General features: G+C 34.2%; 1 protein-coding gene across 1 annotated transcript in view; it reads left to right on the top strand.

The window, feature by feature from the left end:
• The window catches only part of LOC123654321 (nuclear migration protein nudC), a 42,746-nt gene extending 28,144 nt beyond the window's left edge, over positions 1–14,602 (top strand). Inside the window, exons 5-8 of the mRNA XM_045590233.1 lie at positions 8,069–8,257; positions 10,637–10,709; positions 13,438–13,567; positions 14,237–14,602. Of these exons, the coding sequence (XP_045446189.1) occupies positions 8,069–8,257; positions 10,637–10,709; positions 13,438–13,567; positions 14,237–14,288 (444 nt within the window). The 3' untranslated portion in view covers positions 14,289–14,602. The remainder of the gene's footprint in view (positions 1–8,068; positions 8,258–10,636; positions 10,710–13,437; positions 13,568–14,236) is intronic.
• The last annotated feature ends 2,553 nt before the right edge of the window (positions 14,603–17,155 follow it).

Genomic DNA, 17,155 nt, shown 5'->3' with positions numbered 1-17,155 from the left:
AGAGTCACTGCAAAGTGCACCGACAAATTATGTAGTTTAAAATCTATACAAATAAATAAAATTGGAGTAACTGTTTGCAATATGTATTAAAATAACGGCTTTTTACTAAATGCATATTGATGTATACACGGTATATATACCAAAATACCCATTTTTAACAATTTTTGTCTGTTTGTCTGTTTGTTCCGGCTAATCTTTGAGACGGCTGGGCTGATTTGGACGGGACTTACACTGGCAGATAGCTGATATAATAAGAAGTAACTTAGGCTACTTTTATTTTAAAAAATATTTATTTTATAACTGCGGACTGAACAATAAATGTTGTCAAATTCCACGCGGACGAAGTCGCGAGCGCAGCTAGTAATATACAATATTCTAACATTTCAAACAAAAACTAATTTGAATACATATGTTGTATATATATACAAAAACCTACATATAAACATATGATAAATTTTATGTATACCTAACATATTCACGATTGTACTTTTTGCAGGAGATTTATTAATAATTTAATTAATTTTTATACAAGGAAAAAGTTTATAAGAATGAATGTATTTGAGTTTAACGTTGAAAATTGTCACGGCAGGTGTCTGCTTATTCTATTTGTTTTGTGTATTTGTTGTTCTATCTATTTGTATTATTGTTTTCTACAGATTGAATTGTATTAAAATTATTAGATTATTTAGTTTATACGACCCAACCGTAAGTAAAATACTAAATTGTTATTACGATACCAATTAAAAGAAAAAAAGTATTTATCGTTAATGAAAGTTAATAATAATCATTTTCTGATATAATTATAATGTGCATGAGCCATTAAATAAGTTATTTTATTAAAAACGAATAAACAAAGTAATAAGTGGTATCGTCATCGATGTTAGTTATTAGGTATTTAGTTCATCCGTCAAGAGTAGGTTGAACACGTTTAGTTGATAAAAACAATCATCACAAAGAAATATTGAGTTAAGTAATTAAATAAAAAATATATAAACAAAATGTTTGTTATTAACCATGTATGTTACGTGCTTTAACAAAAGAATCATCTACCTAATGATTGCGATTTTGACTGACAGTATAATTAATGCTTACGTCTACCATAACTTGCTTTTTATTTTTTTGTAAAGAATCATTAGATGAACCAACGTATACAAATTAACAAATATTGAGGTTTAATGAACCTTATACCTTTTTATTAAAAAAAAAAAACAAAATCTCATACCTCATTACATTTAATAGCAACATCTCAAAGGTTATTTTTATATTGTTTCGTAATAAATGAACGTTTCGGACTTAGATATAATCAAGACAAGAACAAGCTTTTGATGATTATACGTATGTATGAAGCATTATTTCAATAAACTTGAACTGCTTTATTTCGATACAACTAGGTAATACAAATGTCGTATTTTTATATTTTTATACTGATGATGATTATATTGATTATACTGGTTTATTAAAACTAGTGCTCGCCCAGTGGTCGAAATTCGACCATAATTAATTCTTTGAACATTATTAAGGTTCTTTTTTCTAAGACTACTTCGATTATAATAAACAATTGTGTTTGCAGGCAAACGAAGAAAAATCGACTTCAATTATATCAACAAGTAATACAACGTAGGTAGACGAAAAAATAGTCAAGTAAATACGCATTATCAAAGATTACTCCAAAAGTTGTAATTGGATCTCGATGAAATTTAAATGTGACCACATGATAAACATCGGCTTTCGATTAAATTAAAAATCATCAAAATCGGTACACCAATATAAAGTTATGCGGATTTTCGAGAGTTTCCCTCGATTTCTCTGGGACCCAATCATCAGATCCTGGTTTCCTTATCGTGGTACCAAACTAGGGATATCCCCATTCCAACAAAAAAAGAATTATCAAAATCGGTACATCCAGTAAAAAGCTATGTGTATACAACGTAGATCGACGAATAAAGCGTCAAGTAAAAACGCATTATTAGATAACGCATTATGACACATACCACCTTTCGATTAAAAAAAAGAATTGTCGAAATCAGAAGAAATTTAATCGGTTCATAAACGACAAACAATTATTTTAAATTGATGTAATGTATTTTTATGCAAAATTAAAAAAATATTAGCATTCTGCACTACTTCTCTATATGAACTATACCTACGTGTTCGAAATTTCATACTCCTCTGTCCGCGCAATTTTCGTTAAAAGGGGTACAAAGTTTTGCTTCACGTATTAATATATAGATTAGTCATCTCATCAAAAATATGTGAGCATTATACTATGGCTACCATTGTAACAAGCGTAATTGACGTGTAATCGTGTGAAGGTGCTAACACAACGCTGTTGAGCGCAGTTACTACAAGGTTTTTATAAAGAATAATTATTTTAAGTAACAAAAGGTTGAAGGCCTGCTTTATGCTTAATTTCTCAGTCGCACGCTCAGCTTTATCGTAATTGGGATTGTACATAAAAAGTATCAAGTTTTCATTACCCAACATCATAGTATAAGTAGCTAACTGCAATATTTGTCAAAAATATTAGCTAATATTGTGAATTTCTTAATCACACCTCAGGATAGAGAATGATTTAGTTGCAATGAAACAATCCATTAATCCAAAAAAATTATATTCTAAAATTCTCAGTTAGATATATTTCAAAGTAACGACAAGTGTCTTTCGTTTCCGTTTTTTTTTGTCGTTCTCATAACTATTATTGTGCTCCGATGAAGATCTTGTTTGATACTCCTTTCACACTATAACTCAAAGCTGTCAAATACGTCATTGAATTAATTTTCCATCAAATATGACTGAAATAAATGGATGGCTCGTTTGAAGGCACCTTAAACGTTCGAAAAGAGAGGAGTACAAATAAAGAATGCAAAGTTAATCGTGTTACAATATTCGCAATTAGAATACCTCTATGTTTAAATTTATTATATAATATAATATATACTTTGTGTTGTGTTTCTGTTTTTAAATGTAGTCTATTAACTGTCCTCCGCTATATATCGCGATTAAAACCACAGACATTTGAATAATATCGAGAACATATTTGAATAGGGTTGGCAAAAAGGCTTTTTGTATTTTCTAGTAAAAAGTTGCAATTAAATCTTTTTGGTTGTATTATTTGTAACTGGTTGGTTTTAATACCATAAAAAAGTGACATTTTAAAAATGAAATTAAAAAGAAGAAAAACAGTTAACCGCCACTTTTCATTTGTTTTCTGTCCACCAAAATGGGTGAATCCAACGAAAAAGTTAAGTACATTTTTAACCGACTTCAAAAATGAGGAGTTTAATATATATATATATATATATATATATATATATATTATGTATGTTGGGGGTTGTATACTTATATATGTTATAACTTCGTCGTTTATGGACCGATTTTGATAATTCCTTGGAATTTTGGAAAGTAGATATCCCAAATGTGGTACCATGATAAGGAAACCAGGATCTGATGATAGAATCCCAGAGAAATCGAGGGAAACCCTTGAAAATCGTAGTGACAACTAAAGCGTTTGTTAATTTTTTTCGTCTACTTACGTTGTATTATTTGTCGACGTAAGTGAAGTCGGTTTTTTTCGTTTGCGAGTAAACACAATTATAATTTTTTTTCTATATAGAAGAAAAAAAAACGCGACTCAAGCCGCGTAAAAATTTTTGTGACGTTTACGGACCTTATGCAGTGTCCGTAAGAGTAGGTAGCAGATAAGTGGTTTTCAGTCAGGAAATTTTGATGTCAAAGACGCATTTCGCTATAATCGCCCAGTTACGGATAAACGTGACATTTTGAAAAAGTGAAGCTAAATCGACATTTGAGTAGTTACGTATGTATATAGCTAAAGATCTGAGACATGAACCAAAAACAGTTTTATCCCATTTGAAAAAGGCTGTTATACAAAAAAAAATTCGATAATGGATGCCACATGAACTCACTGAAGGAAACCTAATGACCGTGTATATACGTCGTATGTGTCCTTTGCGATTATCTCTTAAGACGTAATGATATCAAACCATTTTAACCTACAACGACCTAATATGTATAGTCTTATTAAGAATATGTAAAATAAGTGTAGAAACAACTATTCCTTTCCCTGTTATTATTATTCTATAATTAATATTAAAAAAACTGTGATTTTTAGTAGAAATAACAATACAAATAATCTTTTAAAAGTACGAACACCATTACTAAGACCTAACAAAGTAATTTAAAGATTCATGATAATAAATGTAATGAACACACAGTACATAATTGTGTCACAAATATTAACAAATCGTACATCGTAAATGGAATCCCCTCGGAAAAACCACAACTCAAAGGCTCATTTATATTTACCCATTGTGGAGATTACGATGTTATGGATAAGAGACTTAGTCGTGTATTGTTTTCCGAAGCTAATAATAAAAAAATGATCGATGCAATTTAAAGTTCCTTACTCATTTGTTTTGCAGCACAAAAAATAATTAAATAGAACGTGTATTCGCAATTAAAGAGTTTGAAACAGAAGTAGAAGTAGTACTCGTATAATTAAAGGGCGAGGTTGTTTCGACTTAACCGAAACAATAATCGCATGTGAAAGGTATTCTGCACTCTGTAATATCAAGACAAAATTGCAATTTGTCTTTAGTGTTTTTTTTTGTTCACTAATATTATAAGTAAGAGCTGGCTGACATAGCTATTTTTTTTCCGATAAATGCATATAAATAATACTTATCTATAAATAAATACGTGTTGGCGCAACGGTCACAGCACTGGCTGTTGCGTTGGCGGTTCCGGGTTCGATCCCCGCATATGACGAACATTTGTATTGACCATGGCCATACAGATGTTTGACGTGGTCTGGGTGTTTGCGCAGTCCTTGTGGGTCTCCACATCGTGCTTCGGAGAGCACGTTAAGCTGTCGGTCCCGATTGTTATCATGTACACCTGATAGCGACCGTTACTCTAGTAGGGAATATATCCGCCAACCCGTATTGGAGCAGCGTGGTGGATTAAGCTCTGATCCTTCTCCTATATGAGGAAAGAGGCCTATGCCCAGTATTACAGGCTGAAGCGTATAGTGTATAAATAAATACGTATGTCACACCCAGACTCGAGGGAGAATCGAACCCACAACCCCCGGAGCAAAAACCAAGGTCACTACTGCGCCAAAAGGCTTAAAAAACTAACAAACTCTCTTTTTTTCACACAAAGAAAGAAAAAAGAAGTCTGTTTAAGAACTGGGAACATGTTAGTTAATGTACGTTTTTGTTAATAAGTAAATCATACTGTGATAAATATTATACGAAATGAAAATAATACAAATAATTAAACCATTATTAACCATTAGGAGGTTTCGATATATTTCGTAATACTAAAGATAAGGACGACCTAAAGTTTGATAAAAGCTCGTGACAATATTCTTAAAATATTTCTTCCTTAGATGTACATCATAATGTTCATCTGTGTTCATCTATACAAATAAATAAAATGGTGATTGTTTGTTAGTTATATTAAAAAAAAACCCGTTTACTAAATGTATATGGATGTATGCACTGTACATATACCAAAATAACATTTAAAAATTTTTGTCTGTCTGTCTGTCATTCTGTTTGTTACGGCTAATCTCTGAAATGGTTGGACCGATTTTGAAGTGACTTTCACAGACAGCTGATGTAATTAAGTAACTTAGGCTACTTTTATTTTAGAAATGTATTAATTTTATAACTCTGCGAACTGAACAATATTTTTTTTATTCCACGCGGACGAAGTTGCGGGCACAGCTAGTTTTGTCGGGAGGGACCCTGTTACCTGCAGATCCGGGACCCTCCAATTAAAGCAGCTGAAGGCTCCCGCAGGGGTTTGGTCGGTATAGCACCCCCAAGTGCTGAATCCGACATTCGGTCTAAGACTGCCTACCCGAGCGTCCTGGATATCACCCGTAAATGGGTTCGCCTGCGATATGAAAAAAGGGTGCAACTGTTATAATTACATACAAATTACAGAATAAAAATAATTTAATAAGGTTAACAAAAATAATATACTTTTTCTTAATTTGCCGACGAGTAAAAAGACAGCTCAAGCAGCAGGTTATATACGTACGTATACGTTTTATAGTAAGATTATACAAGAGACCATTAATAAGAAATTCGTCATTTTAATGACGTCTAAAATACAGTAGCCCGGTCCGGTTCGGGTACCAATAAATTTATTAATATGTACATCGTCCTTGCGAGGAATGCGAGGTCATCACGCCTTCGTAGTCGGTCGCGTTCTTTCGAGGCCATCCTCTTGTAGAACATAATCGTCATTTTAGACTCGATCATACCGTATTCTATACATGTTATTGTGACTCCAGCTTTGCACCTTGTTCTCGCGGACACAGTCGACTCAAAGGATAATTCATTTTAATTGCACTCTAGCTAAGATTATAATCAACTAACTTATTAATGTGACATTTATAGTGAAATTAATTCAGTTTCTTTTATCGAGAGTCTATCTTGAACAAACGCTCTTGACTTTTTGCTTGCTTGACGTATTTTTTATACATCACTTGCGTACATGATGATGAAAGTATCTAATGATTCATGGAAGTAACCTTTAAATTTGTAGTTCAGTACGAACCTTCTGAATACGTTTTTTTTTATTTCGTCATTTCACGGAAATACACAGCTTAATAATAATAAGGTAACAAACTACTGAACTATTATGAACTTCTTTTATTTGACGTCATATTAAATAATGCTGCTGTAGTATATAATATTGGTTTAATGATGTAATCAAGGTTGCGTGATATTAACATATTGTTTTCTCGATTCAATTTGCTCACTACTTTTCCTGTATCACAATGAAAGAAAAAAAAAAATGACAGTGCAGTATTTATTTTGGTAATTTTTATTTAGAAATTTATGTTTTATCTCTTTATTTAGAAATTTTAAATCCTAAAAAAAATATAACCTCTAAAAATCTTATCACCGCTCACCTGTTTATTTTCGCCATTTATGTTTTAAAAACGACAAGTCTGTCTAGATTTTATTGTTAAACTTCAAATTTAATTGTTACTCATTTTCCCGATATACTTGTAATCTTTATCATGCGTATATTCCTAACGTTTAAATAAATTATACTTACGAATTACGATATTTTCAAAAAAGTTAACAATGTGTTCTAAGTAGTTCAAAACCTTTGTTCTACGTGACATTGGCGAAATCATCAGCGCTCATTTGGCACTATTGAAAGCCATTAACCCTAAAGAAGAAGAAGAAGAAGGTACCTTTGACGTCATGTAAACAAAATATTTAATGCGTTAATCCTATTCACGGGGAAACAATTTTAAGAGACCGTTAAACATTATGCGTAGCTTTTAACCTTTATCAAAAATGTATCGTGAAAAAACCTTGTTTTAATAAAATTGTCATGCATATCAGTATAGGTACGTAAAACAGATAATTGTGACATATTATACATCTTTTCAAAGTATTGTTAAATATATATTGCAAAAAAGAAATAAAGTACTAGTCGTGACTTAATATTTACTTTAGAGTTTTTTATTGCAGGTTTTATTATTTGTGTTTGTAGTAACAATAATTACAAATAGTTGATGTTCTTTTATTTAGTTCTTTTATTTTGTTCGTTAAAATTTCGAGTAATAGGTGATTGTTTTAACAATCTGTGAGCGATAAATAGCTTACAGGTCAATCAAACGTCGTATCCAAACAGTCCCATGTCATCCGTCATTTCCCACAGGGCTATCTAAAACCTTAAGAACCGTAATAGTCAATATATTAATATGGTACAAAATGTGCTCTAACTAGCATTACTAAAGTCTTCTAAATCCTATTGAAATCAACTTAATTTTTTATTCAATTTAATTCATCGACCAACCTCCTTCGTGTCTTCTCCGTGAGACGAAATCATCTGTGCTACCTTGCCACTAATGCAGACCATTAACAAAGCCAATAATAATGATAATAATACATATTTTTTATTGTATTTAAAAAAAGAAACAAGTAAAAATCATATTTACAAAGAAAGTTGGCAAGGGCGAACTTATTATACTCTATAAGAGATATCTATAATTTTCTTTTTTGTTTCACAGCTACGTGTACCTTTACGTCAAGTACTTCGCCCTCGTGATCTGACGGTGATCATTAATAAAAGGCATCTGAAAGTGGGAATTAAAGGTCAACCTCTTATCATCGATGGAGAATTAGATGCCGACGTTAAGGTGGAGGAGTCCACATGGGTGCTACAGGATGGTCGTAATCTACTCGTTAATTTAGAAAAGGTGTCATTTTTGTTATATTTTAAAATTTTACTGCACAATTTTACTCTAATATTTTACAAAGAGATAAATATTTGAGTTCGTTTGTAGATTTGTAGGGAAGCTCTGAGCTCTGGAACCACAAATTTTGTGTGTTCTTGCACCATTAGTAAGCTATATTATGACACCCTTAGTGTCATAAGCTATATTTTTTAAGTAATACGCTTCAATCTGTTATATACCATTTCTGGGCATAGGCCTCTTTCCCTATGTAGGAGAAGGGTTGAAGCTTAATCCACCACGCAACTCCACTGCGGGTTCTCGTTTATATTCCCTACTACAAGTAGCGAACACCATCGCGTGTATATGATAACAATTAGGATCGAGAGATTAACGTGCTCGTTGAAGCATGATAGGAACACCCACAAAAACAGACACCCAGACCGGAAATAAATATTTATACAAATACACTCCGAGCGGGAATCGAACTCGCGACCGCCGGTGTGTAGGCGCCATCACGGCACGCGCACCACTAGACCAGAGTTGCCGTCATTTTTCGTAATAATAATAGTATAATAGTTTTCGTAACAATAAAAAAAAACGTAGGAACGCGCGAAGAGTACATCTAATCTTAATAAGGAATTTTAGAGTACTTTGTGATAAAAATGGAATTCAATGTTATTGAAAATAAATATTCATAATCTAATATCGCGTTGATGCTTTAGTCACAGCACCAATCTAAATAATTTTATCTGTGTTAACGTATATGATCCTCTATGAGAAAACCGTTGTCGTATTTATAGGTTTTTGTTTTGTATGTGTTTCCAGAACACATTGCCTGAGACATTTATTTATTGTTTAAAAGCAGACAGTGCTTTGCACGCGTCACATAATACACAGGGCCACGAAAAAAAAGTGCCCTATACCTTTGACCAAACCCATCTAGGCTTATGTTATATAAGAATAGAAACTTATTTGTGCTATTCCAAAAAAATATATATGCATAAATGCATTTTTTACGAGTTTTAGCTATTTTTGGCGCTTTTTAGAATTTACTCAAAATTGTTGATTTAGGGACCAAACGGACCATAAATTCGGATTTAGCGCATTGAAATACATAACCATTTGGGTCTGGTCAAATGTACAGACCACTTTTTTATGGGCCTGTGTAAATTTACGAGGGGAGGTCAAAAAGTTCGCGGAATGGCGGGGTTGGCGAGGGTGAGCTTACTTATCCAGGTAGGCGCTAATTGAGTGACTCATTGTTAGTATATTTACCAAGTTTCAGCCTAATCGGGTCATTAACTTTTGATTTATCAATGATTAAACAAGTCAATCGGGATTCTTCCCGATAGCCACTATGGAGAAATTGAATATCGTGCCGTCATTAAGTTTCTCATCAAACAAGGAAAGACATCTCAAGCCATTTTTCAAGAGATGTCAGCTGTTTATGGGGACTCCGCTCCAGGGAAAACGACGACCCCTGATCTGGACGGCCGATTGACGCTACCACGCCAGAAATAATCGAAAAAGTTGAAAAACTTGTATCGGAAAATGCCCGACTAAAGATAAAACAGCTTGCAGCATTAGTAGAGTTATCAGAAACAACCATTTTTAACATCCCACATCAACACCTTGGCATGACTATAGTCTGTGCAAGATGGGTTCCGAGAATGCTTTCTGCGCGTCAAAAACGCGAGCGCGTCACAAGTTGGTGCGAGTTTTTGGACCGCTGTAGGGAGCAAAGGGAGAAAGTTATGGCCCAAACTGTAACTGGCGATGAAACTTGGCTTCACTATTATAAACCTGAGTAAAAGCAAGTCAGTGCAGTGGCATAAAAAAGGCACACCGCCTCCTACGAAGTATAAGGTGTCTCAATCGGCCGGAAAGATCATGGCGACGATCTTTTGGGATACAGAAAGTATCCTTTTGATTGATTATAAGGGACGTGGTGTTTCCGTAACGGGAAAATACTACACTTCTTTACTAGATCAATTAAAAGAAGCTATTAAAGAAAATAGGTAAGGAAAGCTTACAAAAGGCGTGCTCCTTTTGCACGACAATGCGCCCGTGCACACAAGGCAGATCGTGACGGCTGCCATTCACCGGTGCGGTTTTGAACAACTGCATCACCCACCCTACAACCTAGACCTGGCCCAAAGCGACTGTTATTTGTTTCAAAAAATGAAGAAACAACTGCTTGGAAAAAAATTTGGCGACGATGATGAGGCGAAGTAGGCAATTTCGGCCTATTTTGACGCCCAATGTTTTAGGGTTAAGGGAGAATACATTGAAAAGGAAAAATAGTTTAATGCTTCATTTCATTATCCTTCCCTGTTATTTCGCGAACTTTTTGACCTCCCCTCGTACAATTGATTTACGTTCAAACGCATTTTCTAAAAGGTTAACAAAATGAACTGGTGGAGCCGCCTCGTCACAACTGATCCGGAAATATCAACTAGGAAAATCAATCCAGGTAAGTTTATTAAAAAATTCAAAACTTTATCAGTGGTCGCATTTTCTATAATTAAATTTTGACCTGAGGAAAAAGACAGAAGAAATAGAATATCATAAATATATAAAGTAGAAAATTAGTAACAACATAATCATAATAGCTTGCAAACGAAAAAAAGCCGACTTCAAGTTACACATATCAACAAGTAAAACAATGTAGGTAGTCGAAAAAGAACTGGTTAAATACGCATTGTTAGGGTAAATGAAAAAGTAGTCACCAGATCTTGATTAAATTTAAATAGGAGTAGTCGTAAAGTAGTAAAAATAATAGTGCTACTATTACTTTATCGTGTTTGAGCTGATGGTTTGTATTACTCCATTAGTAACAAACAATATTATTAATCTGTTGGTTCTTACACGTCATGATAGTTACCCGACGGTGGTATATTTTATCACTGGCAATGTAGTTTTATGTGGGATGCTATTTTCGTAGATAACGAAAATAAGTGATAGTACATATATAACATGTAGGGATAGCAATCTGTAAGTTAACGAATAGAGGATTCTAGATGTTAACTACATTTATTCAGTGAGCAATTAATCATCCTCTAATTTCGTCCGAAAGATTTTACCCATATAATTTTTGTTTCAAAAAGTTGCTCTAAAAAGTCATATTTATGAATTCTATCGTCAAATTTAATTCTAATGAAAAAAAAAAAAACTTTTTTACATGCTTTTTATTAGCTTCACCTGTATGTTTGTAACCGACTCCTTTGGACTTCATCTTGACCCACTTCAAACTTCAGACTTATGAGCCATTTCACAAAAATCGGTAACAATCCGCGAAATTGTAATATTTTGACGTCGTTAATCTTAGTGTTGGATGCAATAATGTAATTTATATTTTTGAAATATAATAGAGCAACCTTTGTTGTAGTCGATAGTCAGATCAGAATTTTGATTTATATTATGTGTATAAAATTATTAACCTTTTCATCAGCCTCCTCTCTGGGTAAACGGTCGCAATGTATACTTTGAAATCCTACTTTTCAATAACCTCTACGTTGAAACCATTTAAAAAAAATATATCGTAATATGTGGAATATAATTTTGTTGAGGACTATCACAGATTTTTATTCCATTTGTATCTCTATTAAACGATAAAAAAATTTAAAGTTACGAATATTTTCCAAATAAGTACAATTTTAAAAGCGATATTTTTCTTAGAAAACTAAGAAATTTTAACAAACTATCTTCATCGAAGTAAACTTACATCATTAAGGAATACAAAAAAAAAGATGTAATCATTTTTAATACATTTTATATTAAATAATAAAAAGATATATATTACCACGCATCAAGCCCAGTAAATCAGTCGAGCGCTAGCACTCTTAGAGGTAAGGTCCACGCCAAATTCTGCGCAGTCGTCTCTTTCGCTCATACTTTCATAAAAATAAAAAATATGGGAAAATTAGTGTAAAAATAATATAATGATAATTTCTGTAAACAAATCTATAATTTAATTTTTTTTCCTCACATTATCATAATATATAATAGATAGATAATTAAATATTAGTAACAAAATCAACAAGATCGCATGTCATGTCTACACATCAATCAATGGTTACTTCGTAAAAACAAATTTAACAAATGTATTTCATCGATAGATACGATGACCCGTTTTTACGAAGTAAAGAAATCTCTAATTTAGGTCTATTATACTATCAGGTCAACGATTATAACGTACGCGAAGGTCTTTATGTGCAACAAATCATCGATTTATGTCCCTGTTTAACAGTATTTTATGCAAACGTTCCAAATTCTAGAATATCTAATGAAGGTGAAAGTGGTTTTTGACAGAGCATAAAATTGATACTGGTTCAAGGTTCCAAGAAATGGAACTTATCATTGCAATTGACGCTTTATTTGAGATTGATATCTTGTTCATGGTAATAATTTAAAATATATTAATTTTATATATATATATATATTACGCTTACATGAGATTGACTTAGAAGTAGCCATTGATGTATTTATAAATTTTAATTAAAAGTAACAGAATGCTAACGATAGGACCTTCCGTCCGGATTTCCTACATCACTTAGTACATAAATACCAAGGATGTCAAGACGTCTGTTTCAAGACCCGTGGGAACGAAAAAAAAATATTACAATTGCATTTTATATACTTAATAGTTAAATAACTTGTGTCTGTACGTACAATTGCTAATTTGGCAATTAATTTCATACTATAATGATATGGTTATATACCTAAAAAAAAGTGTTCATCTCGTCATCATCTCCACGCCTTTTTGCTCATCTTCCTTTCACTTCAATTAAAAAAATAGCACTGCCGTCCCTCCTTTTTAAATAATAAGAAACTGTTTTATCTGTAGCAGTTGTGCCAGATTTAATGAAGGCTATTTTTTTTTTTTTTTGCTAATACAATTTATTTATAAAATAATAATTGATACCTTTATTGTTTTGTACAAATTAAATTTACTTTAAAAACATCAGTGACAATATTATTGTATTTTTTTTTTTATAAATTTAAATATGAACATTTTATACCATAAATAATTACAAGAATAAATTGTAGTGCCTTTCCTTGTTTCTCGGCACGCTAAAAACAGTATTCTAAATCGGCGGTAACTTCACTTAGAAGCTATAAATGAATGAAATGACTTAAACAAATAATTCTGCATAAATAAAGTAAATTTGAATTGTTTTAAAAGTAGTATTTGTTTTCAGAACCATCAAAACTGTCGGACTTAGACGGAGAGACACGAGGTTTAGTTGAAAAAATGATGTACGATCAAAGGCAAAAGGAAAGAGGTCTGCCCACCAGTGAAGAGCAGAAAAAACAAGAAGTACTTAAGAAGTAAGAAATAGTTTAACTTTTCTACGAAAGGTTTAATTTCTGTTTAATTTACCATTCACTTGGTATCGAAATTAATGCTAATAAAACGTATTATCCTATAACTCTTTGAGATAGCTTAAAATCCAAATAAGGACATGTTACAAAACTTGGCATAATAGGAAGACAAAAGATTTTATGGAAAAGTAAAATTTCCTGCTAACGATGATACCATTAACAGTTTCACTATCTTGTAACAAACATTTTGAATGCAGTTTATTTTGCTATTGAATTTCAATACAGGATCTTTTTATGATTTTAAATCATTATATTTTCTACATATATTAAAAAAAAACATCATTGCTTTGGGAAGTTAGCCAACAAAGTTGTTGCGTCAACTCCAATAATAAAGTCAGTTTATTTAAATTAAATTTATAAGTATGTACTTATGAGCCGTTAAGCAGCCTCGCATCACATTTTTCCTCATTCCTTTAAGCGATCAATATGTGCAACATAGTATTATTGATCGGAACTAAATCTTTAAATGAACAAACGAAAGTAGAATGAACTACCGAAAAACAAAAGAGTTAACTTATTCAACCTTTTACGCAATTGCCTTGATTAATAACATTTCACTTTTCCGTAAACCGCTACCTGATTTTGTTGGTAATAAATAATATCTTATTTTTACAGATTTATGGAACAACATCCGGAAATGGATTTCTCGAAGTGTAAATTTAATTAAGAATAAAAAACTCAACATTATTCTTCACAAATATTTAGATATCGACAAGCAGTAATAGGAGCTCTTGATCGATTGTAAATGCATGTTAACTTTATTATATTAAAACTAATTGTCGTGCAAACAAGTTGTCTATAAACCCTAGTGCTTTCTGACTAAGTATGTATACATACATCAGTAATGTATAAGATTCAGATTGGAGAAAGATTGTTATTTCCTTCATGTAACTTGTATATGTATTCTATCACATCAGATTATTTATGGCGACTTGCTTTGCGTAACAAATATTGTGTTTATATAATAAACAAATAAACATTTTTTGTTGTTTTATTTTAATTATATATATTGAGAGTTTCACCCTAAAAACACAATTATATTGAAGTGTCGATTGTAAAATATTTACAGTGAAAATTTTTGGTTTGGAAACTTGGTAAATGTATAATATCCTACTCCTATAAATTTAAATATTTATGATTTAAGGTTGTATATGATGATATCTATATGACTGCGAACACAGCATTTGATTACTGCCGATATTTGTCTTGATTTGGGGACTTTTTATGTTTCTGAATTTCAACATTGTGTAGTTCTTAAGTTCAACCCATTTAAATGGAGAAACGTTTCCACTTTGTTATATCAGTACTTCAAATCATTAAAAAGGGGTAAAAAACAAAAATTGGTATGTAAGTAGTGTTGCGATGACGATGATGACGATGACAACAAGTGACGTCAACGAACATTCAAACATACGAGTTACTTGCATTGTCTTAAGAGTAATATAGGTGAAAAATGTTTGTTTATTTAACGTGTGAGTTTCCACTGTGTATACACTCAAGGTTGCGAGAGAATTTTAATAATAATTAGACTTAATGACTAGCTGAAATTAAGAGCAATTTATACATATTTCTTCGGGTTTCATGCACAACGGTCAACTATCGACGCCCTCAAACGCCTGCGGGCGGTGACTGGTGAGGCGGAACACGAGGGATCGCGGTATCGCTGGACATCGCGAACGCCTTCAACAGCTTCCCGCACGCAGTGATTCGGGAGGCACTGACATTCTTCGGAGTACCCTCGTATCTAGGGAGTTTGTTGGAGACGTACCTCTCCGAGCGGAAAGTAGGCCTCGAAAATCGGTCGGGGTCTGTGGAGTGGCGGTGAGTCAGCTGCGGTATCCCGCAGGGATCGGTGCTGGGCTCGATCCTGCGGGACATCGGGTACGACTAGGTCCTGCGAAGCAGTCTCCTCCCCGGGATGGGTGTCATCTGCTACGCGGATGACACCCTCGTTTAGTCGCGGGGACGAGACTAATCCTTCACATCATCTGGAGCTCATCCTTGACGGAGGGTGGACCTTCGGCCCACACTTCGCTATGGTGGGACCGAAGGTCGTGAAGGTGGCGAATGCACTAGGCAGATAAAACCTCGGAGGACCCAACATCGCCTGCAGGCAGCTATATTCCGCAGTCTGCCGGAGTATGGCGACGTACGATGTTCCGGCTTGGGCGGATTGCCTCACTGCGAGGAATAAGGCCGCGCTGCGGCCTGCGCAGAGGATCATCGTGGTGAGGGTGATCCGGAGGTACCGTACGGTATCGTGGGCTGCAGCTACTGCTCGACGTCGATCTGACGACAGTCCTCGGAGGGGACTTGTCACTGCCTAACGTCATCGATGGCGATGGCTAAGGCGATGGTCTCCATCTACGAGTCAGTAATGTCCCAGAACGAGAGTGTTGTCACTCTCGGATGAGAGAGGAAGCCGCCGACGAGGCCTCCCTCCGCAGGCGACGAACGGGGGTATGTAGGAGGTGCTACTTAATGCGCCTCTAGTAATGCCTCTGTGCCCGTGTCGGGCCGGGATGGGAACCCGGTCCTGCTAGACACACGGCGTCGTCGGGATTGTTCCGAGGTGAGCCGGACAGTCCTCAGGGAGGAGAAGTCTGGCCTTTTCGTCGAGGCCAGCCTGTCGCTGGAGGGATCCTGCAGATTCGAGACCCTCCAATTAAAGCGGCTGAAGGCTCTCCCAGGGGTTTGGTCGGTATTGCATCCCCAAGTACTGAAGCCGACATACGGTCTAGGACTGTCTACCCGGGCGTCCTGGATATCACCCGTAAATGGGTTCCCCTGCGATACCAAAAAAAGTCTATACATATCTCAACTTTGTGCTTTGCAACACATTGACTTTTTGGACGTCAAACACACTAATTTGAGTATTTTCTTTGTTTTACAAAAAGCCAATTATTTAAATCAGTAGGTTTTACAAGAAGTTGGTTTATATTTTCTCGTAAAGATTGTTTCAAAGTCGGAGACTTGAAGTCTGGATCTAGAATTCAGAAGGAGGCCAAACCTGTGCCGAGTCGCCGCACAAATTCTGGTGCGGACGATGTTCATAGGTGGAGCTTTGTGAGATAACTGAGCTTTATAAGAACATGTATATTCTTTCCGTGAAGAATATTGTCAGGAACACGATAAATTAGCTCTAAGCTGGCATGATACAAAATACGATCACCATAAGACAATGGTCGGCCCTATAGAGGCCTGTACTGTTTGGTATCATTATTATTCATTTTATGAACTGTAGCTTGAAGTGATGTGTATCTGCGTAAATGTTTAAAAAAGGGATGTCTTAGTAAGTAATGTTAACTGTCAAATTCATCATCTTCTTCAGGTTAAAAAATAGCTTAATAGTGCCAAATGAATCAAATTCATAAGATGGCAATGACAGAGATAGATGTCAACCATAGTCGTGGGTCGTAACGTCTTTTATGTGTAATCGGTTATACGTAGTTTCGTGGATACGCGTAACTAGTTTCGAAACTGCTTATTTTTCGAAACTAGTTATTTTTGTATACAGTATCAGTACGGGACGGC

This window comes from Melitaea cinxia, chromosome 6, assembly GCF_905220565.1.
Source record: "Melitaea cinxia chromosome 6, ilMelCinx1.1, whole genome shotgun sequence".
Taxonomy (NCBI): Eukaryota; Metazoa; Arthropoda; class Insecta; order Lepidoptera; family Nymphalidae; genus Melitaea; species Melitaea cinxia.
The sequence above is the reverse complement of the archived record's forward strand: the minus strand, read 5'-3'. Positions and strand labels throughout refer to the sequence as shown.